General features: G+C 43.2%; 1 protein-coding gene across 3 annotated transcripts; it reads right to left on the bottom strand.

Annotated features, from left to right (window-relative positions):
* Window positions 1–27771, bottom strand: tmed5 (transmembrane p24 trafficking protein 5). 3 transcript variants are annotated; one of them, XM_078218070.1, is made up of 4 exons: window positions 27550–27771; window positions 12774–12871; window positions 9994–10174; window positions 1–3319 (listed from the first exon to the last, which is right to left on the bottom strand). In XM_078218070.1, exons 1-4 carry the CDS (start codon window positions 27733–27735, stop codon window positions 3101–3103), a joined length of 684 nt encoding a protein of 227 aa, XP_078074196.1. In that variant the 5' UTR covers window positions 27736–27771; the 3' UTR covers window positions 1–3100. The 3 variants fall into 3 exon arrangements, with proteins under 3 accessions (XP_078074196.1, XP_078074198.1, XP_078074197.1); XM_078218072.1 differs by having other exon boundaries at window positions 27522–27752; XM_078218071.1 differs by lacking the exon at window positions 1–3319 and adding an exon at window positions 3476–3657.

Genomic DNA, 27771 nt, shown 5'->3' with positions numbered 1-27771 from the left:
GAAATAGAACATAATTAAGATTGTTTTATTTCCAATGCTCGAATCAAACATTTTGAACAGTATGTTTTATTACATGGAAGATTTACCATTTCTAAGATTTGTACAAGACAATGGGACAGTTGATCTTCTTGGCTCAGCCTAATTTGCAATGCTTCAGTACTGGGGTATTTGCAATTCATCTGAATGCATGTTCACATTAGAAGAGCATTATCGAGATAGGCTTCATAGGCTCTCGGGTATGGTTATGGCTTATTCACCTCAATTACACAGTTACTTATTTCAATTGAGAAAAACTGCACAATGTTCATCCATTTAGGTTCTAGTTTTCATTTTCCAAAAGGTTATCGGTGCAAAATGTGCATGAGATGCAGGAAATTTCAAGCACCTCTTGTTCAGCTGAAGTTTCTACAAGTGTGAACTGATAGAAACCTACAATACCAACAACAGATGTGCATTGAATTTGCAAACTACAAGTCACAGTACTTGGCAACCAAGTTTCAGACAAGAGAAATGACTGTCTGATGTACCTCATAAGCATTTTGAACTAATTTCCTGCATGTATACACAGATTCTAATGATCAATTCCTTACTACATGTGAGGTCAATTACATCTTCTTGTGCATAACATGATTACACTGCATTTATATCCAGTTGTCAGCTGCGCCTGTACTTTCAACACTTCCTCTGCTTGCTGGTCACATAAAGATGTATAAAAAACATGGAGGCACTTTCTAAAACATTCAGTCACTGGAATAAGTCAACTACAGCCTGATAGATTTGGTTATATGCAAAGCCCTTTTTTTCTGTACAATCACAAAGTTGTTTTCTTAGCTAAGGAGCCGAGGATTCTACCTAGTTTCAAAAAAGGCGTCAACCGAAATACTCGAAAAGGTTAGTTCCTAAATGATAAAAATAACACTTCATGATCGCTTGAAACTTACTGCCAAGCTGACTAACTTTCACGGTAGGCTAATGGGCCATCGAGTCTACAAATGGCCACAGAGATGGATCATCAGGATTCAGGCAGGACTTGGCCCAATTTAAAACTTGAGTGCTAGACCAAGATTAGATGCACCTTTTAAAACCATTAATGCAATTTTGATTTCATTATCATCTTCTTACCCAAAGTGGAACCCAGCCTTTTTGTAAATACAAGGAGAGTCAGATTTCCAAGACATTTACAAAAAAAACCTTTCCTCACACTTAGTACCAGTATACAGACACTATGACCCTTTCATGAGTAACATTTCTAAAGAATATCACCAGATGGTCTGTCTCAGACCATATTTCTTTCAGGCTCTTGGTTGCAATTTTGACTCCTGGCAGCTCTAAAGTAAAATAATTCAGCACAAGATAAAAACTCAACAGCTATTGTAGGGTTTTCAAAACTTTTTTGGCAATTTAAATTTGGTATCCAAGCACATATTACAGCTGGTTTAGGACTCTTGTACATTAAAGCTGTGTCTTCCTTTATCTGCTGCATTCTACAGCTTGTCTGTGCCACTAACACAGAGTGTTGTAGACCTAAACATTTTGGATTAAGATTGCCTGATTCATGAATGTAAAGGCTGGGGGAGAAAACCAAACTTCAATGCTTCCACTAATTCAGCTGCTGAGTCTTGGCATTCCACCATGGAGTCTAATGTGACCAACACCTAGCCTGAAACAAAAGAGCAAGCATGTAGCTTGGTCTCCGAGACAAGAGGGAAACAAGTAGTCCATAGAAAAGTGCCTTTAAAAGTCATTTCAAAGTATGTATCCTAAACAGCCACACAGGTCTGTCCAAGTTCACAGTTTTGTTATAAAACAATGGGGGAAAAAAATGAAAATAGTCATTAATTATGATGTGATTAAAACATGTTTGAAGAATTCAAGCAAGTTGTTTTCCAGGTAATATGGTTTCAAGGAAACAACAATGAAGGCATTAACAAATAATATACTCTTCCGTTTTAAGTGTAGACAGACAGATGCTTGATTTTCTATGAAATTACATCCATTCGTCTCAGCCACATTGTTCCTGAAGCCAAAGTCACAATTAGATGTTTCTGATTGGTAAGGCTCTATCATCAACAATAAATCTTTGCTCTCTCATAAATGCATACGAAAGTGAGAGATTAAAAAATTATCCCCAAACCAAATGAGTTCAGATCACAACGGAGATTTCAGTGAAATGCTCTGGACCAGAGAGTATTTTCAGTCTCACCAAGTCTTTGTAAGCATTAAAGTCCATCTGCTGTTTGTTTCCTTATATTTTGGCTTCAAAGATTTTTCATCTAAAATGTTACACAGACTGACAGAATAACTGGGCCAGCTTTAAAATGGAGGTGGCTACTGACTGCACCCCCCACAGTTTCTGTTAAGATCATCCTTTCTGCAGCGCATAAATGTTCACTATAGCATCTTACATTATTTCTACAGTGTGTAAACTTCTCTGGTAACAATTAAATCAAATTATTAAAAATATATATGGCAGACCTAGTGGTCTGAATGCGTTATACTTTGGCCCCAGTCAGTACATATCACTACTTTAACAGTGGTGTTGCTGTGCAGAGTGTGAAACACTCAGGTTAAATTCACAATGCACCATTTCCCATATGTAACAGGCCTCGGTGTTTTAAAAGGATCCATGACACTCGAACAGGCGTTCAAATCAAATATTTTTCCAACATGTACTAAACCGTTCCAAAAATGACAACACAACTTGGAAAGTTAGTTACACAAACTACCTCTGACCAAAGCAGCTTTCAGAATACAGTAAATTGCCAATGCTGATAATCCCAGCATTACTCCTCCCATCAGTGTGCCAGTATAAACTACCGATTTGTTTGGCAATGATATTAAGGCTTTAAGTCCTTAGTTTGGAACACTGACAGGATTGAAGGTTCAGGCATGTCCATTCATTCTCTCAAATGATTACAATTATGCTCCTCTATTTTGACCAGAATGTTGCTTAGTTAATAGTCCTATTGAACATGATAGGGTTTTTTTTAAAAAGAAAAAAAATTACAATAAGGAAATTTCTGCATACACCAATGAAAATAATTGCTGTGGCCTTCCAGGCATCATCTTTTGCTGTGGTGTAACAATTATTTTCCGGGTGCTACGTTCGGCTTCTTCTCTTGTCGTTGAATAAATTTTTCAACATGTACACCTGAAGACAGGACACTGTGAGCATCACAGCCAGGTTCACTACCGACCAGAAATTTACCCGATCATAGTTTCCTTCTTGCAGGTTCCGATCCCGTGCCTCGAAAGCTCGAAGCAGCCCCTGAATCTGGTTGCTTTTACTAAGTCTGCCTTTCACGTTGTTTATCGATTGCTAAATAAAAACACAAAAAGGCCAGACATTTCAGTTTGCGAGACATCGAGCTAGAACAAAAAAAAGCTGCACAATGAGTTAAATAGCGGTAGCAATTTTACTTCCATTGAGAAATACATTTTATTTCTGAAAATAAAATTCTAGAAGCAAAAAGCTAAATAATCTTTAATTTTTCACAATGTCAAGGTTTAATTTAATTCCATTGAATCAGAGCTCTTCACTCTCAATAAAGCAGGATGACCTAATTCTCCAGATGATACTTCCACTTGGCTGATTATTGCCCTCAATATTGAAGGCAGTCTCAGTTGCATTCGTAGTGGCGTACTCATTTTTTCCAACTGAAGTACGTGAAATAAAACAAGAGATTCTTGATATGGTTATAATTTCACCACTATCTAAAAAGAAATATTTGAAATGCAAGCAAGGTTCACACAAATGTCACCTTGCCCAATTTTGTAAATACCTTTTTTAAAATTAGTTTAAGCATAACATATATTGATGCAATATTTGCCCTTCAGTGCATTTTTAAAGTGGGATTTTTCTCCTCCAATTTCCCCCACCACTACAATGGGAAACAGGAGTTTAATCTCTCATTACTACATTAACGATCTCAGTCACACAGCAACAGAGAGAGTGTTGTTAACAAGCACATGACATGCATCTCTGAGTAGCTGATGGAGCAGGAGGGACAGGAGGCTGGGTGAATTTGCCGAGCTAAAATGACAGGGAATCTAAAAAAGGATCCATACTAGTTTTCCATCCTGCCTTAGTGCTTTTATTCTTTCAAATATTATTCCCAGACTAGGACTTGAAAGTGGGACCATCAGACAGCTAAATCCCACATCAGTGTGTTTACTAAAAGAGCAATTTCAAAAAGTAACTGGGAACATGTTCAAATACAGAGGTTTTGGAAATGTACGCAGAACCAGTACTTTCCAAATTAATATGTGCACCTTACTGGGGCATAATGGATTCAACAGACAATTACAATTATGCATGTTTATTTATTTCTTTTTAAACAGTGTGTAGCTTTAGAATATCTGAGATTTTGAGTTATTCAGTTCTTATATTGGAAAATTTAATACTTAGGAATTTTGCATTGTAGATTCTGTGCCACATCTTCTCATCCAATAGATGTCAAAATAATCTATCTTTTTATATCAAGAAACTGTCTTTCCCTGTTCTTAATCTTGCTTTAACGTTTATAACTTGTTATATATATTTTTGAGCTTGGCCACATAAATCCTGTATGCTTACAGATGTGCAATCAAAATCAAAGTAAAACAAGGGTAGCCAGGGAGAGGGTTGGCCCACTCAAGGACAAGGGAGGGAATCTATGCATGGAGCCAGAGGAAATCGGCAAGGTACTAAATGAGTACTTTGCGTCCGTATTCACCAAAGAGAAGGACTTGGTGGATGATGAGTCTGGGAAAGGATGTGTAGATAGTTTGAGTCATGTTGAGATCAAAAAGGAGGAGGTATTGGGGTTCTTGAGAAATATTAAGGTAGACAAATCCCCAAGACCTGATGGGATATACCCCAGAATACTGAGAGAGGTAAGGGAGGCAATTGCTGGGGCCTTGAGAGAAATCTCTGTATCCTCACTGGCTACAGGGGAGGTCATGATGTGGAGATGCCAGCGTTGGACTGGGGTAAACACAGTAAGAGTTTTAACAACACCAGGTTAAAGTCCAACAGGTTTATTTGGTAGCAATTTGGCTACCAAATAAACCTGTTGGACTTTAACCTGGTGTTGTTAAAACTCTTACAGGGGAGGTCCCAGAGGATTGGAGAATAGCCAATGTTGTTCCTTTGTTTAAGAAGAGTAGCAAGAATAATCCAGGTAATTACAGGCCGGTGAGCCTTACATCAGTGGTAGGGAAATTATTGGAGAGGATTCTTCGAGACAGGATTTATTCCCACTTGGAAATAAGTGGACGTATTAGTGAGAGGCAACATGGTTTTGTGAAGGGGAGGTCGTGTCTCGTGAGCTTGATCGAGTTTTCGAGGAAGTGACGAAGATGATTGATGAGGGTAGGGCAGTAGATGTTGTCTATATGGACTTCAGTAAGGCCTTTGACAAGGTCCCTCATGGCAGACTGGTGCAGAAGGTGAAGTCGCATGGGATCAGAGGTGAGCTGGCAAAGTGGATACAAAACTGGCTCGGTCAAAGAAGTGGAGATGCCGGCGTTGGACTGGGGTAAACACAGTAAGAAGTTTAACAACACCAGGTTAAAGTCCAACAGGTTTATTTGGTAGCAAAAGCCACACAAGCTTTCGGAGCTCTAAGCCCCTTCTTCAGGTGAGTGGGAATTCTGTTCACAAACAGAGCTTATAAAGACACAGACTCAATTTACATGAATAATGGTTGGAATGCGAATACTTACAACTAATCAAGTCTTTAAGAAACAAAACAATGGGAGTGGAGAGAGCATCAAGACAGGCTAAAAAGATGTGTATTGTCTCCAGACAAGACAGCCAGTGAAACTCTGCAGGTCCACGCAACTGTGGGAGTTACAAATAGTGTGACATGAACCCAATATCCCGGTTGAGGCCGTCCTCGTGTGTGCGGAACTTGGCTATCAGTTTCTGCTCAGCGACTCTGCGCTGTCGTGTGTCGCGAAGGCCGCCTTGGAGAACGCTTACCCGAATATCAATGAGAACACAATGAGACAGCCAATGAACCGGAACAGCCAACAGAGAGATCCGCAGTGCATCCGAAGAGGAAAGAGTCGAATTGGACTCCTCCGGAAGGCCGCTGCCCTCGACTTGACATGTATGCCCAAGCCGTCAGGAGGTGCGTCAACACCAAATTCATCAGCCGCACTCACAAGACAGCCCCGAACATCACCCAAGCACAACGTAACGCCATCCACGCTCTCAAGACCAACCGCAACATTGTCATCAAACCAGCAGACAAAGGAGGGGCCATCGTCATACTGAACAGAACGGATTACTGCAAAGAAGTGTACCGACAACTCAACAACGAGGAACACTACAGACAGTTACCTGCAGATCCGACCAAAGAACACACCTGTCAACTCAACACTCTGATCAAGACCTTTGATCCGGACCTTCAGAACACCCTCCGTGCTCTCATCCCACGTACTCCCCGCGTTGGAGATCTCTACTGCCTCCCGAAGATACACAAGGCAAACACACCCAGCCGTCCCATCGTATCGGGCAATGGGACCCTGTGCGAGAACCTCTCCGGCTATGTCGAGGGCATCCTGAAACCCATTGAACCCCCAGCTTTTGTCGCGACACGACGGACTTCCTACAGAAACTCGGCACACATGGAGCAGTTGAACCAGGAGCGCTCCTCATCACAATGGATGTCTCGGCACTCTACACCAGCATCCCCCATGACGATGGCATTGCTGCAACGGCCTCAGTGCTCAGCGCCAACAACTGCCAGTTTCCAGATGCAATTTTACATCTCATCCGCTTCATCCTGGACCACAATATCTTCACCTTCAACAACCAGTTCTTCATCCAGACACACGGAACAGCCATGGGGACCAAATTTGCACCTCAATATGCCAACATCTTCATGCACAGGTTCGAACAAGACTTCTTCACCGCACGGGACCTTCAACCGATGCTATACACTAGATACATCGATGACATTTTCTTCCTTTGGACTCATGGTGAACAATCACTGAAACAACTCTATGATGACATCAACAAGTTCCATCCCACCATCAGGCTCACCATAGACTACTCTCCGGAATCGGTTGCATTCTTGGACATGCGCATCTCCATTAAGGACGGTCACCTCAGCATCTCACTGTACCGCAAACCCACGGATAACCTCATGATGCTCCACTTCTCCAGCTTCCACCCGAAACACGTTAAAGAAGCCATCCCCTACGGACAAGCCCTCCGTATACACAGGATCTGCTCGGATGAAGAGGATCGCAACAGACACCTCCAGACGCTAAAAGATGCCCTCATAAGAACAGGATATGGCGCTAGACTCATTGATCAACAGTTCCAACGCGCCACAGCGAAAAACCGCACCGACCTCCTCAGAAGACAAACACGGGACACAGTGGACAGAGTACCCTTCGTTGTCCAGTACTTCCCCGGAGCGGAGAAGCTACGGCATCTCCTCCGGAGCCTTCAACATGTCATTGATGAAGACGAACATCTCGCCAAGGCCATCCCCACACCCCCACTTCTTGCCTTCAAACAACCGCACAACCTCAAACAGACCATTGTCCGCAGCAAACTACCCAGCCTTCAGGAGAACAGTGACCAAGACACCACACAACCCTGCCACAGCAACCTCTGCAAGACGTGCCGGATCATCGACACAGATGCCATCATCTCACGTGAGAACACCATCCACCAGGTACACGGTACATACTCTTGCAACTCGGCCAACGTTGTCTACCTGATACGCTGCAAGAAAGGATGTCCCGAGGCATGGTACATTGGGGAAACTATGCAGACGCTGCGACAACGGATGAATGAACACCGCTCGACAATCACCAGGCAAGACTGTTCTCTTCCTGTTGGGGAGCACTTCAGCGGTCACGGGCATTCGGCCTCTGATATTCGGGTAAGCGTTCTCCAAGGCGGCCTTCGCGACACACGACAGCGCAGAGTCGCTGAGCAGAAACTGATAGCCAAGTTCCGCACACACGAGGACGGCCTCAACCGGGATATTGGGTTCATGTCACACTATTTGTAACTCCCACAGTTGCGTGGACCTGCAGAGTTTCACTGGCTGTCTTGTCTGGAGACAATACACATCTTTTTAGCCTGTCTTGATGCTCTCTCCACTCCCATTGTTTTGTTTCTTAAAGACTTGATTAGTTGTAAGTATTCGCATTCCAACCATTATTCATGTAAATTGAGTCTGTGTCTTTATAAGCTCTGTTTGTGAACAGAATTCCCACTCACCTGAAGAAGGGGCTTAGAGCTCCGAAAGCTTGTGTGGCTTTTGCTACCAAATAAACCTGTTGGACTTTAACCTGGTGTTGTTAAACTTCTTACTCGGTCAAAGAAGACAGAGGGTAGCAGTGGAAGGGTGTGTTTCTGAATGGAGGGCTGTGACAAGTGGTGTTCCTCAGGGATCAGTGCTGGGACCTTTGCTGTTTGTAATATATATATATAAATGATTTGGAGGAAAATGTAACTGGATTGATTAGTAAGTTTGCGGATGACACAAAGGTTGGTGGATTTGCGGATAGCGATGAAGGCCATAGGAGGGTACAGCAGGATATAGATCAGTTGGAGACTTGGGCGGAGAGATGGCAAATGGAGTTTAATCCGGACAAATGTGAGGTAATGCATTTTGGAAGGTCTAATACAGATAGGAAATATACAGTAAATGGCAGAACCCTTAAGAGTATTGATAGGCAAAGGGATCTGGGTGTACAGGTACACAGGTCACTGAAAGTGGCAATGCAGGTGGAGAAGGTAGTCAAGAAGGCATACGGCATGCTTGCCTTCATCGGCCGGGGTATTGAGTTTAAAAATTGGCAAGTCATGTCGCAGCTTTATAGAACCTTAGTGAGGCCGCACTTGGAATATAGTGTTCAATTCTGGTCGCCACACTACCAGAAGGATGTGGAGGCTTTGGAGAGGGTACAGAAAAGATTTACCAGGATGTTGCTTGGTATGGAGTGCATTAGCTATGAGGAGAGGTTGGAGAAACTTGGTTTGTTCTCACTGGAGTGACGGAGGTTGAGGGGAGACCTGATAGAAGTCTACGAGATTATGAAAAGCATGGACAGAGTGGATAGTCAGAAGCTTTTTCCCAGGGTGGACTAGGGGGCATAGGTTCAAGGTGCGCGGGGCAAGGTTTAAAGGAGATGTACGAGGCAGATTTTTTACACAGAGAGTAGGGGGTGCCTGGAACTCGTTGCTGAGGGAGGTAGTGGAAGCGGATACGGTAGTGACTTTTAAGAGGCGTCTTGACAAGTACATGAATAGGATGGGAATAGAGGGATATGGTCCCCGGAAGGGTAGGGGGTTTTAGTTAAGTCAGGCAGCATGGTCAATGCAGGCTTGGAGGGCTGAAGGGCCTGTTCCTGCGCTGTAATTTTCTTTGTTCATAGCTCCAAAGTCCTGAATAGTCTGAGCCTGAGACGGCAGAAAGCGGTGGCTGCTACTGAGGACAGGATGTAGCGGAGATCAGGACTAGCCAGAATCTCCTTCACCCACCCCAGGGACTGAAGCCACAGTCTGAAGCCAAGTGGTCACTCGATAACAGGGCCTCGGATTGGAGGAGAAGATCCAGCCACCCTGCACCAGCGGCAGAGACTCCTGCAGTGGAGGCGGCACCAGGAAAACAGCCCAGCACAGCAAAGCGTCCTGCAAGCTGTACATGGGAGCAGCAGCTACTGAGGGCTTCTGCATCACCCAATTACAGAACACAAGTCAAGGCCAGTTCAGAATTAGAAATGGGACTGAGTGTGCGCTCCCCTGGGATAGGCAGAGGCCAAAAAAAATTATAAGGGCAGAATTGCAGGATCCAAAGGTCAGAATTCGATTAAACAGCGGGAACTTCTCATCCTTGAGTAACAGACATAGTTGGGCAGCTTAAAGGCTATTGCAATCTTACCTGAGCCATGTTTGTTTTTGCTCAATCTATTTGTTTCTCTTTACAGTTCAAACAAGAGTTGTAACAGAGTAAAATGACAGGCTAAACTGTCACCTACCAGAATATCTTCCAGTTTCATATCAAGCAATTCCCCTCCCTGTAGAAAATCCTTCCAGCTGTTTGCATCGCTCTCGGGTTCCATGTTGTCCAGAATAAGCTCAAAGAAAACTATCTTCTCTGAGATCGAACTAAACGAGTTGTCAAAGCAAAACATGTAGTCTCCATTCTCAGTTTCAACGCTAAAAAAGGAAGAGAAATTTTTAAGCATGAGGAAACATTCAAATATTTAAAGTTTGTTTATCAAAAATGAAAATAATGCAGATGACAAATGAGATAAAAGCTTCTGTCATGTCAAACATCCCCAAAATACACTATTTCCTGCAACGATGCACTTACACCCTATTTTATAAGTTGTTAAATGAGTAATAGGGGGAGAAGTTCTCTGTTGAAATGCAGAGTGAAATTTAAATCAGAATTTGACAATTAAAAGCTTAATCATTCTTATGAATTAAATTTATCAGTAGATACAGGCTACAGATTTTAGTTTTTGTGAGACATTTATGTGTGACTGGAAACAATTTTAATCCTTTGAGCATTGGGGCGGCACGGTGGCATAGTGGTTAGCACGGCTGCCTCACAGTGCCAGGGACCCAGGTTCGATTCCCAGCTTGGGTCATTGTCTGTGTGGAGTTTGCACGTTCTCCCCGTGTCTGTGCGGGTTCCCTCCGGGTGCTCCAGTTTCCTCCCACAGTCCAAAGATGTACAGGTTAGGTGGATTGGCCATGCTAAATTTCCCCTTAGTGTCAGGGGGACTAGCTAAGGTGAATGCATGGGGTTACAAGGATAGGGCTTGGGTGGGATTGTGGTCAGTGCAGACTCGATGGGCCGAATGGCCTCCTTCTGCACTGGGGGGATTCTATGGTTCTATTCGATGAGCCCAGCATCACCAGCCATGATCATTTCCTGTGATGTGTGTCATTAAGCATTAAACGTATTGAAATACATCAGGAATTGACCAGCTTTTGTGATCAAATATTAGGTTCCGCTCATGTTGCCTGAAGCTGGGTGAGATGCTCTTTCAGACAGTCTGTGCAGACTCGATGGGCCAAATGGCCTCCTTCTGCACTGTGGAGATTCTATGATTCACGGAGAAAGATGTAACAATGTGACAACTGTGAAAATTCTCCAGCAGACACTGTGTTGAAAGTTGACTGCATTTGTTTTATAGATCTCATTTTGTACTCCCCATGGCTCCACTCGAGCCTACCCCTGCAATCTTTGCCATCCCTGGGTCTCAACTCACAACTCTGGCCTTGCGTTTTCTTCCACCCCACCATCAATAGCAGTCTTCAGCTACCTCAGTTAAAAAGACAAAGGGTTAATTCATTGACCTTCCCTAGTAGTTGAAAGACAGAAATAAACACAGGAAATGCTGGAAATATTCAGCAGGTCAGGAAGACCTGAAATGTTAACTCTTTGTTTTTCTCTCCGCAGATGCTGCCAGACTGGCAGTGGGTGGCATAATGGTTAGCGCTGCTGCCTCACAGTGCCAGGAATCTGGGTTCGATTCCTGGCTTGGGTCACTGTCTGTGCAGAATTTGCACATTCTCCCCGTGTCTGTGTGGGTTTCCTCCGGGTGCTCTGGTTTCCTCCCACAGTCAGAATAACGTGCTGGTTAGGTGCATTGGCCATGCTAAATTCTCTCTCAGTGTTCCCAAGCAGGCGCCGGAGTGTGTCGACTAGGGGATTCTCACAGTAACTTCATTGCAGTGTTAATGTAAGCTCATTTGTGACACTAATGAAATAAACTTTAAACTACTTCCAGAATTTTCTGTTTTTATTTCAAATTTCTGTTATCTGCAGTCTATTGCATTTTAATATTGATTGGCACTTCTTCAGAACTCTATAAGACCTTTTTTCCTCTTCAACTGTGCAATATTGCCCTTCAAAAAGGGTTTGAATTCAAATCTTTAAATTATATTCAACAATTCGCACACATATTAATTAACAAAGAGAACCAATCCACTGTGACCATTTGGTGACAGTCATATATTAATAGACCTGGATGTAGAGAGACAATCTAGAAAAAAAACACATGAAGATCCTTCTTCCCGCTGCCAATGTATTAGCTGAGGACAGCATTACAGTAATGACACATAGTTTTATATCCAACAATTCACGTGGGTAAACAGACAGAGAACCTATCCACAGTGACCATCTGGTGTCAGCATCAGTTGTATATTAATAGTCCTCAATGTGCTTTAGACAGTCTAGAGGACCACTTGAAGGTCCTGCTGCCAAGGCTTTAGCTAAAGACTGCATTGTGCATGATAAAAATTGTGGGTAGGGGTGAGGGGGGTGGGGAAGGAAATACACACATTGCAGATCATGTGAACTGCTCATGATTTAGTGCATTGGAGTCTCAATTGTGTAACTGTCATCGGTGACATATAGTCCACCACGTTATTCATTTAATCTAAATGACCTTGGCTCACTGAGAGGCAATATCTCACCATTGCCCTGAAGTCGGCAGTATATACCAAAATTCATTGTCAATAAATATTTATAGATATATGAACAATTCCCAAATAGAGAATACAAACATAAAAATGATACAGATCTATATTATGATCTGTTAATATGACATATTTAACCATTAATACATGACAGTACATATCTATTATGTCATAGAGGACAAAGGTTCTGTGACATGTAACATCTAAAGTTAATGAGTTGATTAGTGTAAAGTTTAACCTGAAATGACCAACCGAACACCTCTGGAGCTAGACTCATTTAACACAAATAACTTAAAGCAGAATCCCGGTTGCTTTCACCTACCTGTGAACCCCATCGGACTTCCTCTGATCGAAATACAGAATGTTTCCATTTGGTGATGCAATATAGAAATCCACATCCAGCCCTGCCCCGTCAATCACCTAAATGATAGATGGGGGGAAAATAAAAATCAATGGATGCTGCTGCGTATATGTCTGACTTATATATCAAAAATATTTAATCATTTAAAAATGTTTTTATTTGTTCAACCTTTTCAAAACAGGCAATTACAAAATTCTCTTTCAGTCTATTGATCACATTAAAAGCAAGGAGAGTGATTTGCCAGTGTGTTCACCAATCTATCATTTCCCCCATGTAAATCAGCAGACAAATCGCTGAAATCATGTGGATCGACAGCAATAGCCTCAAGTAGAATCAGTTGCAAATTCAACAGCAGATTACTGACTGAGCAAAGGAATACAATTTGTCTGTTTTGATATTTTCTGTTATGCTTGTTAAAATAGTCAGATATATGCTGTGCATTACAGTTTGAGATTTTAGACCAATGATAGGCAACCTAGGCTTGTGAGTGGGTCGCGTGAGTGGCCTCCTTCATCGCAAGATTGAAATCAGGCTTGTTCGCTAACCATGACCCCCATTTAAGACATGCCAAATTTTCTAAACGAGTTAAAAGAAATGCTTAATCATTTATATATTAATAGTTCTGTCAACTTTTCACAGTAAATTCATTGCAGTGTTAATGTAAATTTACTTGTGACTAATAAATACATTTTTTCAAATAGTAAAAAAGGAAATATTTGCACTTTGATTGGATGCAGAGGGAACGCACAACTCTCACAGTCAATGTTGCGTGCAATCAGCATGCACCTCACTTCACTTGCCCCTGCTTTAAGTGCATATCACTTCAGTCATACTGGTAGAGAAAAGCTAAGCGGTCGGAAACCAACAGAACGTGGCAACCCTGCGCGTGGGCAACGATCAACAAAATGTCTTGTGGGCCTTACCTGATGGATTGCATGTGGCCCCCGAGCCCCGAATTGCAGGTTGCCCACTGCTATTTTTAGAATTTTAAATTATATTTTCCAAAGCAGTTTTTGCACAAATGTACATAAAGGCAAGTTTGCTCTATGACACTCAAGTGTTCTTTCTTCACAGGTAATTTGAAAACTAAACTAAAGGAGATGCTTTATGTAAAGTTTTACAATGCACAATTTATTCCTTTTGCATACATCAACAACAGATAGCTTTTAATTTTTAGTTGAAAAGCTGCTTACCGATGATGTTCTACACTATATTGTCATGATTCAGATCAGACACTCCACTGTACTAAATCTCCATTCAGTAATATCAATATCCTCCTTGGTTCTGGATCCTTATTCAGAAGAGCCAGCCTGCAGGTAGTTTGCAGTGGGGCAGGTTTTGTCTCATTCTGTTTTGCAAAAGCACTGACAGACTGTCCTATTTAAGTGACTGGAAATGCATAGTGCAAAATGGCACACTTTCTGAAGCACATCATCAAAAAGGATTGTTCCATTACAGTTTTGAGATGTTTGAGTGACGCTGGCAAAGAAAGGTCCCAGTCAGTAATTTACGATGCTTTGGATAAAATTATGGAGTTTTTAATAAACTTGCGAAGGTTTTTCAACTTAATGCAAGTGCCAAAGGCTAGCTATTACATTGAATGAGGCAGGATTTCATATTGTGGAATATTGCAGATAATTTCAGTAATAGCAATGATATCTATATGCAATTAAATGTTAAAAATAATATTTTAATTTATATATATTCAAAACAAAGTCTTAAAGAGTGCAGAGAAACAAGTAAAAAGGACATTACGCTAAACAAGGACTTTGTATGAACAGGTATAACCCATATTGCCTTGAAATTGTCAATGAATGTGAGCTGATGTTAAATTATTGCCACTTGGGTCAAATTGCCCAATCAATGCGATAATAATCAGTTTAAAACAAATCCCTCCCCCCCCCCCCCCCCCCCACGTCCAGTAGTCAAAACATAACCTAAAAAAAGGTATTTTTAAAAAGGGATTATAAAAAAAGCAAAAGAAAAGTTACGTTTTGGAAGTGTAGCACCCTGGCCAGCTTTGGGTATAAATATATAAATTCAAATTCTGTCAGGAGAAATGGGAACCACCATTCTCAAAAATGTTGATAAACTTGACCACAGGTGAAGGGACATTTTGACAACAAGGCAAGTTAAATTTGAAGAGGAAATGGGCACATAAAACTTGCAGTCAATTTACACAGAACTAAAAACTGGATTGACTGGTTGTTTTGCAATTCATCCAGGTTGAAACTCCTTCCATTTACATTCTAAAAGAATGTAAAGTGGTTGCACTGCATCAGAAATGGAAAGATGCTTGCCCTGGGGAAATGATGGGAAGGAAAGAGAAGCAGCGGACTAATAATAGCTTTTGTTAAATAGTCTCAATTGAATTTGAAGTTGTGAATAGGAACATAATTTGGAGCTTCAGTTCAAATTGATGAAGCTCCATTTAATAAACTAATCTTTGAAAAGCTCCAGGGTATTAATGTATTGTAATATATCTAAATTAAACTTTGAAGCATGTGTCACGGGGCATTTTGAAAATCCACCTGCCACATAGGCAGGTTTTGTGGTCTGTGAGTCATTATAAACTAAATCACAAAGTTCAGTCCTGGAAAACCTTTGAGCTGTTGGGTCATCCCAGTATTTGTGGTGCTCGGTCACAGTGAGCCAGTAAATTCTGAACATAATATTTTGAAGTAAAGGCACATTGCCAAATGACCAGTTTGGACACCGCCCAGACAGGTGGTTGTACTGACGGCCTGCCTCTCTTCCATGGCTTTGTTTGCATTTGGGTGACCTTGTACACCTGAAACTTTCTCAATCCGAACGGCACCACAGGGACTGGAGTACACCACTGACACTAGCAACACGGTGGCACAGTGGTTAGCACTGCTGCCTCACAGCGCCAGGGACCCGGGTTCAATTCCCAGCTTGGGTCACTGTCTGTGCAGAGTCTGCATGTTCTCCCCGTGTCTGCGTGGGTTTCCTTCGGGTGCTCCGGCTTCCTCCCACGGTCTGAAAGACGTGCTGGTTAGGTGCCTCGGCCATGTTAAATTCTGCCTCAGTGTACCCGAACAGGCATCGGACTGCACTCAGTTTCATAGTCAAGAGTCACGCTTTGGAACTCGTCCAAAGATTAAAGATAGCTCATCTTTAAGAAGCATTGAAATATTTAAGTGAGGTCGCTTCTACTGACAGAACTTTACTCCTGATATTTATTTTCTTTTGTATAATTTAGGTGAAGTTTTTAGTTGCGCCTTTCTGAAGAACATTTTTTGTTGGATTTTTCTTAGTTGGGATATTGGGACAACAGAGTGCGCAGGTTCATCAAGAAAGACAATATTGCCAATGATAGTCACAAGAATACACTTCACTCATGTAATTAAGGCTCCTGTTTTCCTGTAAAGTTAAGTGTGTAAACTTTCTGCAGAGGCACATTTTTCCTTACACAGATGAATGTTCCAGACTCTAGGATTCCTAGATTCATTGCACACGTATCCTTGGTTGGTTTTGCAATGTCACATGTCAAGCAAGACTTTGGTGCACAGCGATGGCAGGTCAGAAAGGTGAATATCCAACATCAGATGATGTCTAATTTCCCAAGAGGTCTCATGATAATTGTATTTCAAATGCAGTTAACTACATTCAGGTGGAGCGTATTGAGAGACACTCGTGACCAGTGGGTGCCATGGGGGTTGGGGTGCATCAACACCCTGGTAATGACATTTTGGTTTAGTTAATTAAATTTCCTTTTGACATTTTGTTTCAATCACAATGCCCAACCAGGGGCTGTCACCCCTTTATTTATTGACAATTTATGTTCTCAAAAGAGAAAATAAAGACACACTTCTTACTGACACCGCGGTGTGTTTGAGTTGGGAGGTGTTTACTTGTAATATTTCACTCTGTGAATAAATCTAATCTGAATCAAGGTTAGCTCCAGCTATGTCCTTCACCAACTGGCTATCAGGAGTAAAGTTCTGTCGGTAGAAGCGACCTCACTTAAGTATTTCAATGCTTCTTAAAGATGAGCTATCTTTAATCTTTGGACGAGCTCCAAAGCACGACTCTTGACTATGAAACTGAGTGCAATGGTGTCCGTGGACTTGTTCTGAAGTAACGTGGCAGATAGGTTCTTGAAGGGCTTTTTTGTGTACTTTTACTCCAACATTTTCCTCCATTATTTAACAATCCTTATCTTGGGCATTTTCTTTTATCCCTCATCCTCTCTCATCAGTACTTCATATTCTTCTTGCAGTTTGTTTGATGTTACATCTTGCATGGAGGCCCACAAAACAACAGGCTCTTGCTTTTCAATCACTTGATGAGCTAAGGTAAAAAGATTGACACATTTATTTCATAGCCAAGTCACCCTTTGACAACAACTTGTATCTACTCAACACCTTCAACGCAAGGGACTCATATACTCTTTATACACTTATGACTGTGTGGCCAAATTCCACTCCAACTCGATTTTCAAGTTTGCTGATGACACCACCATAGTGGGTCGGATCTGAAACAATGATAAGACAGAGTACACGAAAGAGATAGAGAATCTGGTGAAATGGTGCAATGGCAATAATCTCTCCTCAATGTCAGTAAAATAAAGGAGATAGTCATCGACTTCAGGAAGCGTGGTGGAGGACATGCTCCTGTCTACATCAACAGGGATGAAGTGGAAATGGCCAAGAGCTTCAGGTTTCTAAGTATCCAGATCACCAACAACCTGTCTGGTCCCTCCACACCAATGCTGTAGTTAAGAAAGCTCACCAACGCCTCTCACCAACCTTTACAGATGCACCATAGAAAGCATTCTTTCTGGATGTATCACAACTTGCTATGGCTCCTGCCTCCTGCTCCGACCAAGACCGCAAGAAACTACAAAGAGTTGTGAATGTAGCCAGTCCATCACGCAAACCAGCCTCCCATCCATTGTCTCTGCCTATACTTCCCTGCTGCCTCGGAAATGCAGCCAGCATTATCAAGTTGATTTGGGTGTAGAATAAGAGTTGATCTTACTCTACACCCTAGCTATGACTGTAACACTAAATTATGCAGCCTCTCCCTTCCTTCTCCCCTATGCACTCTATGGATGGTATGCTTTGTCTGTATAGCGCAATAAACTATTTTTCACCATATACCAATACATGTGACAATAATAAATCAAATCAAAAAGAAAGATTCCAAGGAGAAATTAGATAGGTTTAGCAAGACTTGATTAGAGATTGCTTTTAAATTTTAAAAAATTGAGCGTTCTCTGCTGCAAATGGGGTGAGAATGCACAGTAGGTCACAAATAAGGGCTGGAGGGGGAACATATTATGCAGGAGATTGCATAATATATGACAACATAAGGCCTAACAGGGGCTTATAGACATCGATGAATATTTTAAACGTCATGTGATGGTGGGAATCATAGAGAGATAGAGGTTTACAGCATGGAAACAGGCCCTTCGGCCCAATTTGTCCATGCCACCCCTTTTTTTAACCCCTCAGCTAGTCCCAATTGCCCGTGTTTGGCCCGTATCCCTCTACACCCATCTTACCCATGTAACTATCTAAATGCTTTTTAAAAGATGCACCTCTACTACTATCTCTGGCAGCTTGTTCCAGACACTCACCACCCTGTGTGAGAAAAAATTGCCCCTCGGGACCTTTTTGTATCTCTCCCCTCTCGCCTTAAACCTATGCCCTCTAGTTTTAGACTCCCCTACCTTTGGGAAAAGATATTGACTATCTAGCTGATCTATGCCTCTGATCTATGGGGGCAAGTGATAGTAAGGAGTGAAGAAGATATTTGCAGCACTTTTGGAGAGGAGACTGGGAGGTCAGCACAGCAAGTGTTTGAGTAGAGTCGAGGAATGATAAAAGCATAGATGCTTTTCACTCTCAAATCAAAAGCTGTCTATTCAGTGATCCACCAAATAACATAACTGGCCAATAGCATATAAAGATGAAGGCAACTTTTCATATACAAATTAACTAACCTCTGGTCGCCTCGTTACAGGAAGGATGTGGAAAAGATTGAAAGGGTGCAGAGGAGATTTACAAGGATGTTGCCTGGATTGAGTGGCATGCCTTATGAGGATAGGCTGAGGGAACTCGGTCTTTTCTCCTTGGAGAGACGTAGGATGAGAGGAGACCTGATAGAGGTATATAAGATGTTGAGAGGCATAGATCGGGTGGACTCTCAGAGGCTTTTTCCCAGGGTGGAAATAGCTCCTACGAGAGGACACAGGTTTAAGGTGCTGGGGGGAAGGTACAGGGGAAATGTTAGGGGGAAGTTTTTCACACAGAGGGTGGTGGGCGAGTGGAATCGGCTGCCGTCAGTGGTGGTGGAGGCAAACTCAATAGGGTCTTTTAAGAGACTCCTGGATGAGTACATGGGACTTAATAGGATGGAAGGTTATAGGTAGGCCTAAAAGATAGGGATGTGTTCGGCACAACTTGTGGGGCCGAAGGGCCTGTTTTGTGCTGTAGTTTTTCTATGTTTCTAAACCATCAGGTTAACACAAACCTATGACTGACACTACTTCACTTTAAAGCTTTGCTTTTCTTTGGGATCCCCTAGCAATATGCATCATTAATCAGATGTGAATGTGACAGCATCTCTGTCAGTTCCATTCTCCAAGCAGCTGCTGGGAACTATGTAAAAGCAATTCTTGTTGATTTGAACTGTTAACTGCACTCAGGAAGTCAAAGCAGATATCAGAAACTCACTGGGATGTATTTCTTCCAGAGAGAAATCCTCCGCTGCTTTTGGCCCTTGACTTGACAATCCGAGTCTGTACACCTTGTGGATCTTCGTTCCTATTGCCGATACTCTACCCTGAAGCAGCTTCCAGACTGAACTCATTTCACCTGTCTCCAAGCTCAGACAAGAGCTCATTGATGCTTCACGCTGGTTCCATCTTTGCTAAGTCATTATTGTTCCACCACAGGACCTTTGACTTTAATTCCAGACTCCTTCCTATTCATCATCCTCTATTTTCCGATTGCATGTTTATGACAATGTTTTTATGTTTTCTAATTTTTATCTAATTAGGCCTAAGTCACTTCCACTCTCCATGCATCCACTTGCATTTTGGCTGCACCAGACCCAAGTCCATCACTCTATTTCCACCTTTGCTCGCTCTTTTATCTTCTTTTCTCTTCACTTCTCCTGGACTCTCTCCTACTGTAATTTCTCCTTTCACTTCTCCTCGCTCAGGTACTCGGCACACTGAATTCCCTACCACAACCCTTCAGCACTCCTCAATCTTGCTTCTTTCTTGCCACTGTTCCAGGCTTAGCTCTGTCTTAGGTAAACCTACAGCTTCCTGCTGTCTTTCTAGGCATCCTCTAACAGGCCCACAGAGGCACTCAGCAATGGCTCATTACAAGCAACCTGAAATGCCCCACTCCACTTTTCTCATTGAGCTTCCCGCCTACTGGGGGGCTAACCTTACTTATCTTCTTTCTATCCGCCTCACCATTCCCACTGCTCACCTTGTGGACTCTGCTGGTGGATCAGCTCTCACCATCCCTCTGTGCATCTCCCTCCAGAATGTCCATTCATTTGTAAACAAGGCCCTTGTCACACAGGAACTTACTGTTGACGATTGCATTAACATCATGCTCTTAACTGAAACCTGGTGAGGGGTGATGACACCTTCCCCCTTAAATGTCTGGCTTTATCTTCCACCAACTTATCACAAGATCACCCTTTGCCCGACGCACCCCCTCTTTTGAGAATCTCATCTTTTCCACCCTCTCAACTCTTGACTCAAAATCATCACTCTGTGTCTCCCTCCCAGAGAAAATGGTGACACAGATTTCTCCACTGCTTTCCTCCCTCAACCTCTCCACTGAATGACTTATCATCATTTCAACCTCCATCTCTACTCATCGAACTCAACAAATGCCCTCTTATCATCCCCAAAACTCCTCAATCCATGTTCCTGGGTTGGTCTTAGACTTTACTAGTCCAATAATTTAAATCACTGATAGGGCCATCTCAAATCACTACCTTGTGTCACTCACGCACACCGCCCTCTTTAATGCCCAACCTACTGATTTTCTTACCCAAGCCCTCACTTCTGTCTTTGATGTCCTAATCCCCAGTAAAACCATTACTCTCTCTCACCCTAGCCATTCTGCTGGCACAGCCATCATCTCCCTCCCTCAAGTCTAAAGGATGTAGTCTTGAAAGAATACAGCGGAAAACTGGTTTAGCCATCCATCGCCAAATCTAGCTGCACCACATAAAACACTAGTGGGTCCTACTTCCGAATTTGTGGACTTCTTTATCACTAATATTGAGACAATCCAATCAGCTGCCTCTGCCGAGTCCCGCCTTTCCACTAGCCTGCCTGGCCAAACCTCCTTTAATGCTCTCCCCTGCCCTAGCATCTTTATCTCGTTTCTTTCCTATCTTTCTTCACTCCCTTCCTGAGCTCATCTGGATAATGAGACTCGCATCCTGTTTCCACTACTGATCACCAAGTCTCCCCCTCCTGATACCCACGTTACCAATATTGTAAATGGTTTCATGTATTGTCCCCGTCTTCTTCAAATCTGTTGCCACCACCACTCAAATAAAATCCCCTCGTCCTTGCAAACTGCTATTCCATCTCCAACCTTCTCTTCCTCTCCGAAGTCCTTGAATATGCTGCTGCCTTCTCATTCTGTTCCCATCTTTTGTAGAACTCCATGTTTGAATCTATCGAATGAGGTTTCTGCTCCTGCTTATCAAAGTCACAAATGACATCCTGTGTTACTCTGACAAAGATAAACGTTCTGTTCTTGTCCTTCTTGACTTGGCTGCTTCCTTTGACACTGTTGACCACACCATCCCCCTCCAACACTTCTCTGTTGTCATCTAGCTGGGAGCATCTGCTCTCGCATGTTCCATTCTTACCTAATTGAAGCTATAAGAATCACTTGCAATGGTTTCTCTTCCTGCGCCTGTACCATGACCACTGGCGTCCCCCAAAGATCTATCCTTGACCCTCTCCTATATCTCATCTACATGCTGCCCCTTCGCAATGTCATCCGAGGACAGCGCATTAAGTTTTTCACATGCATACTCAGCTCTAAATCGACATCACCTCTTCAGACTGCTTATCTAACATCCAGAGCTGGATCAGCAGAAATTTCCTCCAATTAAATATTGGGAAGACTGAAGCCATTGTTTTGGATTCTTTGTTCTCTAGCTCCTAACTCCACCCCTCGCCCTTGCAACAGTCTGACATTAAGCCAGGCTGTTCATAAACTCAATGTTACATTTGACCCTGACATGAGCTTCCGAGCTCATATTCGTGTCATCACCAAGACCATCTATATTCACCCCTGGTAATATCACTCAAATTCATTCCTGGTTCAGTCTATCTGCATCTGTACCTCCGCTATCTCTAGGCTCAACCACTCCAATACACTCCTAACTGGTCTCCCACATTCTGCTCACTGTGAACGTGAGGTCATTCCCAATCATAATTACTCCACTATTGGTAGCTGTAACTTCAGTTGCCCCATGCCCTGGAATTCCTTCCCTGTGCCTCTTTTTCCTCTGAACCATTTCTGAAAGCCTCCTCTTTGACCAAGCTTCTGATCATTGATCTAATATCACCTTAGGTGGGCTGTGTCATATTTTATTTATATCATGCTCCTGTGAAGCATCATTAATGATGTTAAAGGTGCTATATAAATTTATGTTGCTGTTGTTGACTATACTATGTACAGAGGAGAATGCATCCCTCAGTGCAGGGGGAAAATGCATGGCAATGTAAGATTTCCAGTCATTCCAATATACCTGGCTCCTGGAAATTCACACTTTATACTATAATTAAAACAAGTTAATTGGAAACCTGTGCACATCATGATTCAAGGACTCCATTCCAGATTGTATACATTTTTACTATGCACCAGTTATTGCTAGGATAAAAACTAGAAACAAACGGGACAGTCACAAATTATACTGGCAAACTATGTTTTGTAAAATTAATTGTCTACCATTCCAAAACAAAAACACCACATGGATCTGAAACAGATTTATTTTCACAATGAGCAATCAGTTACAACAAATGTCTATACTAGTAAGAGCTACCCTGAATCAGCTGCAACAATGGAACAGATTTCTCAAACTGGCTTTTGGGCAGTAGTTTTTTGCAGTAATTTAGATCCAGAGAAGGTATGTATTTTTTCAGTCATTCATGGGACGTGCAGCAATTATTGCTCAGCTAGTGAAGCCATCCTAACTTCCTTTGAGAAGATGGCATAGTGGGTTAGCACTGCTGCCTCACAGCGCCAGGGACGCAGGTTCAATCCCTGGCTTGGGTCACTGTCTGTGCGGAGTTTGCATGTCTCCCTGTGTCTGCGCGGGTTTCCTCCGGGTACTCTGTTTTCCTCCCACAGTCCAAAGACGTGCGTGCGGGTTAGGCTGATTGACCATGCTAAATTGACCCTTAGTGTCAGGGGAATTAGCAGGGTAAATACATGGGGTTACGAGATAGAGCCTGGATGGGATTGTGGTCATTGCAGACTCAATGGGCCAAATGGCCTCCTCCTGCACTATAGGGATTCTATGGTTCTAAGGTGGTGGTGAGCTGCCTTCTTGAACTGCTGCAATCCATATATGTGGTGTAGGTACACCCACAGTGCTGTTAGGGCTGGAGTTCCAGGATTTTGACTTAGCGATATTGAAGGAATGACGATACATTTCAAGTCAGGATGGGGAGTTACTTTGCGGAGAACTTCCAGGTGGTGGTGTTCCCATGTGTCTGCTGCCTTGTCACTCTAGATGGTAGTGGTCCTGAGTATGGAAGGTGCTGGCTCAGGCGGCTTGGTGAGTTTCTGCTGTGCACTGGAAGCAGTACAGAGAAGGCTTATCAGAATAATACCCGGAATTGGTGGGTTGTCTTATGTATAAAGGTTGGACAGGCTAGGCTTGTATCCACTGGAGTTTTGAAGTGGAAGAGGCGACTTGACTGAAGCAGATAAAATCCTGAGCGGTCATGACAGAGTGGATGTGGAGAGAATATTTCCTCTTGTGGGAGAATCTAGAATTAGGGGTCACTGTTTTAAAAAAGGTACCCATTTAAAACAGAGATGAGGCAAAACTTTTCTCAGAGTATTGAGTGTCTTTGGAACTCTCTTCCTGAAAAGGTGGTGGAAGCAGAATCTTTGAACATTTTTAAGGCAGGAGTGTATAGATTCATGGTAAGCAAGGGGGTGATAGGTTATCAGGGTAGATGGGATGCAGATTTGAAGTTGATATTAGATCAGCCACGATTTTATTAAATTGTGGAGCAAGCTCGAAAGGCCAAATGGCCTACTCCTGCTCCTTGGTACATACTGCTGCTACTGTTGGTGGTGGAGGAAATACATGTTGAAGGTGGTGGATGGAGTGCCAATCAAGTGGTTGACAGTGAAGGAACAGTGGTATCATTCCAAGTCAGGATGGTGAGTAGCTTGGAGGGGAACTTCTAGGTTGTGGTGTTCCCCTATGACTGTAATACTGTATTCTGCACTCTCTCCTCTATGTACGGTATGCTTTATCTGTATAGTGTGTATGAAACAATACTTTTCACTGTATATTAATACGTGATAATAATAAATCAAATCACGTCTGCTGCCCTTGTCCTTTTAGATGGTAGCAGTCGTGGGTTAGGAAGGTGACTGTCTAAGGCCGCTTGGTGAGTTCCGCGGTGCTTCTTGTAGATAGTACACACTGCTACCACTGTGTGTTGGTGGTGGAGGGAGTGAATGTTTGGGAATGGGGTGCCAATCAAGTGGGCTGCTTTGCCCTGGATGGTGTTCAATTTCTTGAGTGTTGTTGGAGCTGCACTCATTCAGGCTTGTGGAGAATATTCCATCACACTCCTGACTTGTGCCTTGCAGCTGGTAGACAGGAGGTGAGTTATTCACAGCAGGATTCCCAGCCTCGGACTGACTCTTGCAGCCACAGTATTTACATGGCTAATCCAGTTCACTTTCTGTCAAATGGTAACCCTCAAGATGTTGATAATGGGGTATTCAGCAATGGCAATGCCATTGAATATCAATGTGCAATGGTCAGATCCTCTCTTGTTGGAGATGTCATTGCCTGGCATTTACGTGGCACAAATGTTATTTGCCACATGTCAGCCTAAGACTGGATATTGTCCAGGTCTTGCTGCATGTGGAAATGGATTGCTTCAGTATGTGAAGAGTCACGAAAATGGTGCTGAACAAAATCATCAGTGAACATCGCCACTTCTGACCCTATGGTGGAAGGAAGGTTATTGATGAAGCAGCTGAAGATGGTTGGGCCCATGACACTACCCTGATGAACTCCTGCAGTGATGTCCTAGAGCTGAGATGATGTGACCTCCAACCATTACAATCATCTTCCATTGTGCCAGGTATAACTCCAACCAGTGGAGACTCCCCCACATCCTCCAATTCCCATTGGCTCCATCATTCTAGGGATCCTTGATGCCATACTCAGTCAATTGCTGCCTTGATGTCAAAGATAGTGACTCTCACCTCATCTCAGATTTCAGCTTTTTTGTCCATGTTTGAACCAAGGCTATAACAAAGTCAGGAGCTGTGTGCTATCCAACACTGAGTATTATCTGATAATTCATTTACAGAATTAGTTGATCTAGCAGCATATCAGACAAATGTATGTTCTGATTGACTGATCAATATGGAATAATAAAAAAAGAGGCATTTCATTTGCACATGCAATACTGCAATCCCATCTAAGTCGTGCGTTATTTTGAGTGAAGCAAATGATCAATAAATTAAACAAATTGAAGATGGGTGACAGCCTCTGGTAGGGCACTGTATCTAAAACAAAACGTCAAAGAAACCTTAACTAATCAAACTAAAATATAATTACCGGGGATGATGATGCACCCTAGCCTCAGCTATGCCCGACAGTCACAGTAGGCCTGAAGCGTACTGGTGGACGTTGTATGCTCCCTCTTTAGGGCTACTTGGCTGCGAAAGTAGCCATGGTAGAGGGACAGACAGTCAGGTCGGACAACTTCCTCAACTGCCCGCAGCCTGGACCTTGGCCAGGCCCAGAACCTGGCTTATGAGGAGGTCCTCCTGCCTCCCCATCACCCCCTCTGCACTGGGTGGAAATTCTAAATGCTTTGTAACTGCAATCTCAGGTAGTCAACCATTCCCCAAATCCACAATTGCAACATCAAGCACCCAACCTTGCAACTCAGGTACCTTATGATTACAATGCCAAGTACAGGAGCCAAATTTGCAATCCTATATGTCTCGCAATTGCAATCTCAGGTTCTCACATTTGCACTTCCAATTGTGCTACAAAGACATTCAGCTTCGCAAACATGTGTTTCCACCATCTTCCCCTGTGTACTCCTCATTACACTAAAACATTACTTTTTTAATTCTTTCATGGGACATGGATGTCACTGGCAAGGTTAGTGTTTGTTGCCCATCCCCAATTGTCCTCGAGAAGGTGGTGGTGAATCCCAGGGTGACCAACCATCTTGTATTTGACACGATCCTCCCGTAATTATATGTTTTGGCCTGCCTCTCATTTGGTTACTCCCTGGGATACCATTCATCCCATATTTCTTGGACAGTGAGGGAGACTGTTGGGAAATCCCATCTTTGGTTTCTGTGTTTACATGCTGTGCTCCTGCACATGGGGTGCAATCTGAGCCAGACGCGAGGTCTGGAATTGCTCTGAAAGCTAAGTTACCAAAGCTTGTGAGGTTTGGCATGGCAGGGGGAAGGGGAAGATGGTGGAAAGGAGCAGCAGATAGTCTCTGGGCAGTGGGAGGAGGGCAAAGTCCCTGCCAGGAAGGACCCAGAGACTGGGTCTAGTATCAGGGGAGTTGTAATTTTAGCACCGGGGAGGGGGGAGCGGTGACAAGAGTTGGAAAAAGGGGCTGCTGAGTTGGTGAGGAGTTTGGGCGAAGAGGCTATTGAGGGAGTATGTAGGGTTAGGGGATTTGGAGATTTGGTTCTGAAGTGGTGTACTTGTATGGTAGGGAGCAGCATGGAGCATCATGGATGGCACGGTGGCTAGCACTGCTGCCTCTCAGCACCAGAGACACAGACTCACTTCCTGGCTTGGGTTACTGCACATTCTCCCTGTGTCTGCGTGGTTTTCCTCCTGGTGCTCAGGTTTCATCCCACAGTCCGAAAGATGTGCTGGTTAGGTGCATTGGCTATGCCAAATTCTCCCTCAGTGTACCCAAACAGGTGCCAGAATGTGGCAACTAGGGGATTTTCACAGTAACTAATGAAAGGTTAGGTGCATTGGCCATGCTAAATTGCCACTTAATTTCCCAGGATGTGTAGGTTAGAGGGATTTGTGGGGTTACGGGGATAGGGTCTGGGTGGGATTGTCGGTGCAGACTCGATAAGCTGAATGGCCTCCTTCTGCACTGTAGAGGTTCTATGATCTATAATGTACGTCCACTTGTGACACTAATAAATAAACTTTGAACAATTTCCCAAGACAGGGACCTCATACACTTATTGAGTGGTTGATGATAAAGCCTCTTGCTCCCCACCTACCTACCTCAAACCGCACCCCACCACCCAAATCCCAATAGCAACCCTAAAGTGTCCTCAGAGTGGGCCACTTTCTTGAACCATTGCAGTCCATTTGGTGTAGGTACATCCACAGCACTATGGAAGGGGGGGGGGGGCTACAATTACGAAACAAATAAAAACGCCGGCGATTTCCTTCCCACCCAAATATTTATAACAAAACCTCAAGAGGAAGCTTGACCGTGGCCGACCTGATACTCAATTTCCAGGGTGGCATCTTTCTTCATGGTTTGGTAGAAACATTCCTTGTGGCCAGCCGGCAGAGTGAAAGTGAAATCGCTGTCAAAGGACTGGGGAAAACAGAGAGAAACTTGCGCCCAGTCGGAGAAGAGGCAGAGGAAGAGCGGGGACAGGAGGAGGCAGGAGGACAGGCCCATGGCTGAGCCCTTTGGCTAAGTGGAGGGGACAGGGTC

This window comes from Mustelus asterias, chromosome 8, assembly GCF_964213995.1.
Source record: "Mustelus asterias chromosome 8, sMusAst1.hap1.1, whole genome shotgun sequence".
NCBI classification, from domain to species: domain Eukaryota; kingdom Metazoa; phylum Chordata; class Chondrichthyes; order Carcharhiniformes; family Triakidae; genus Mustelus; species Mustelus asterias.
This window is presented reverse-complemented; position numbering and strand designations above follow the sequence as displayed.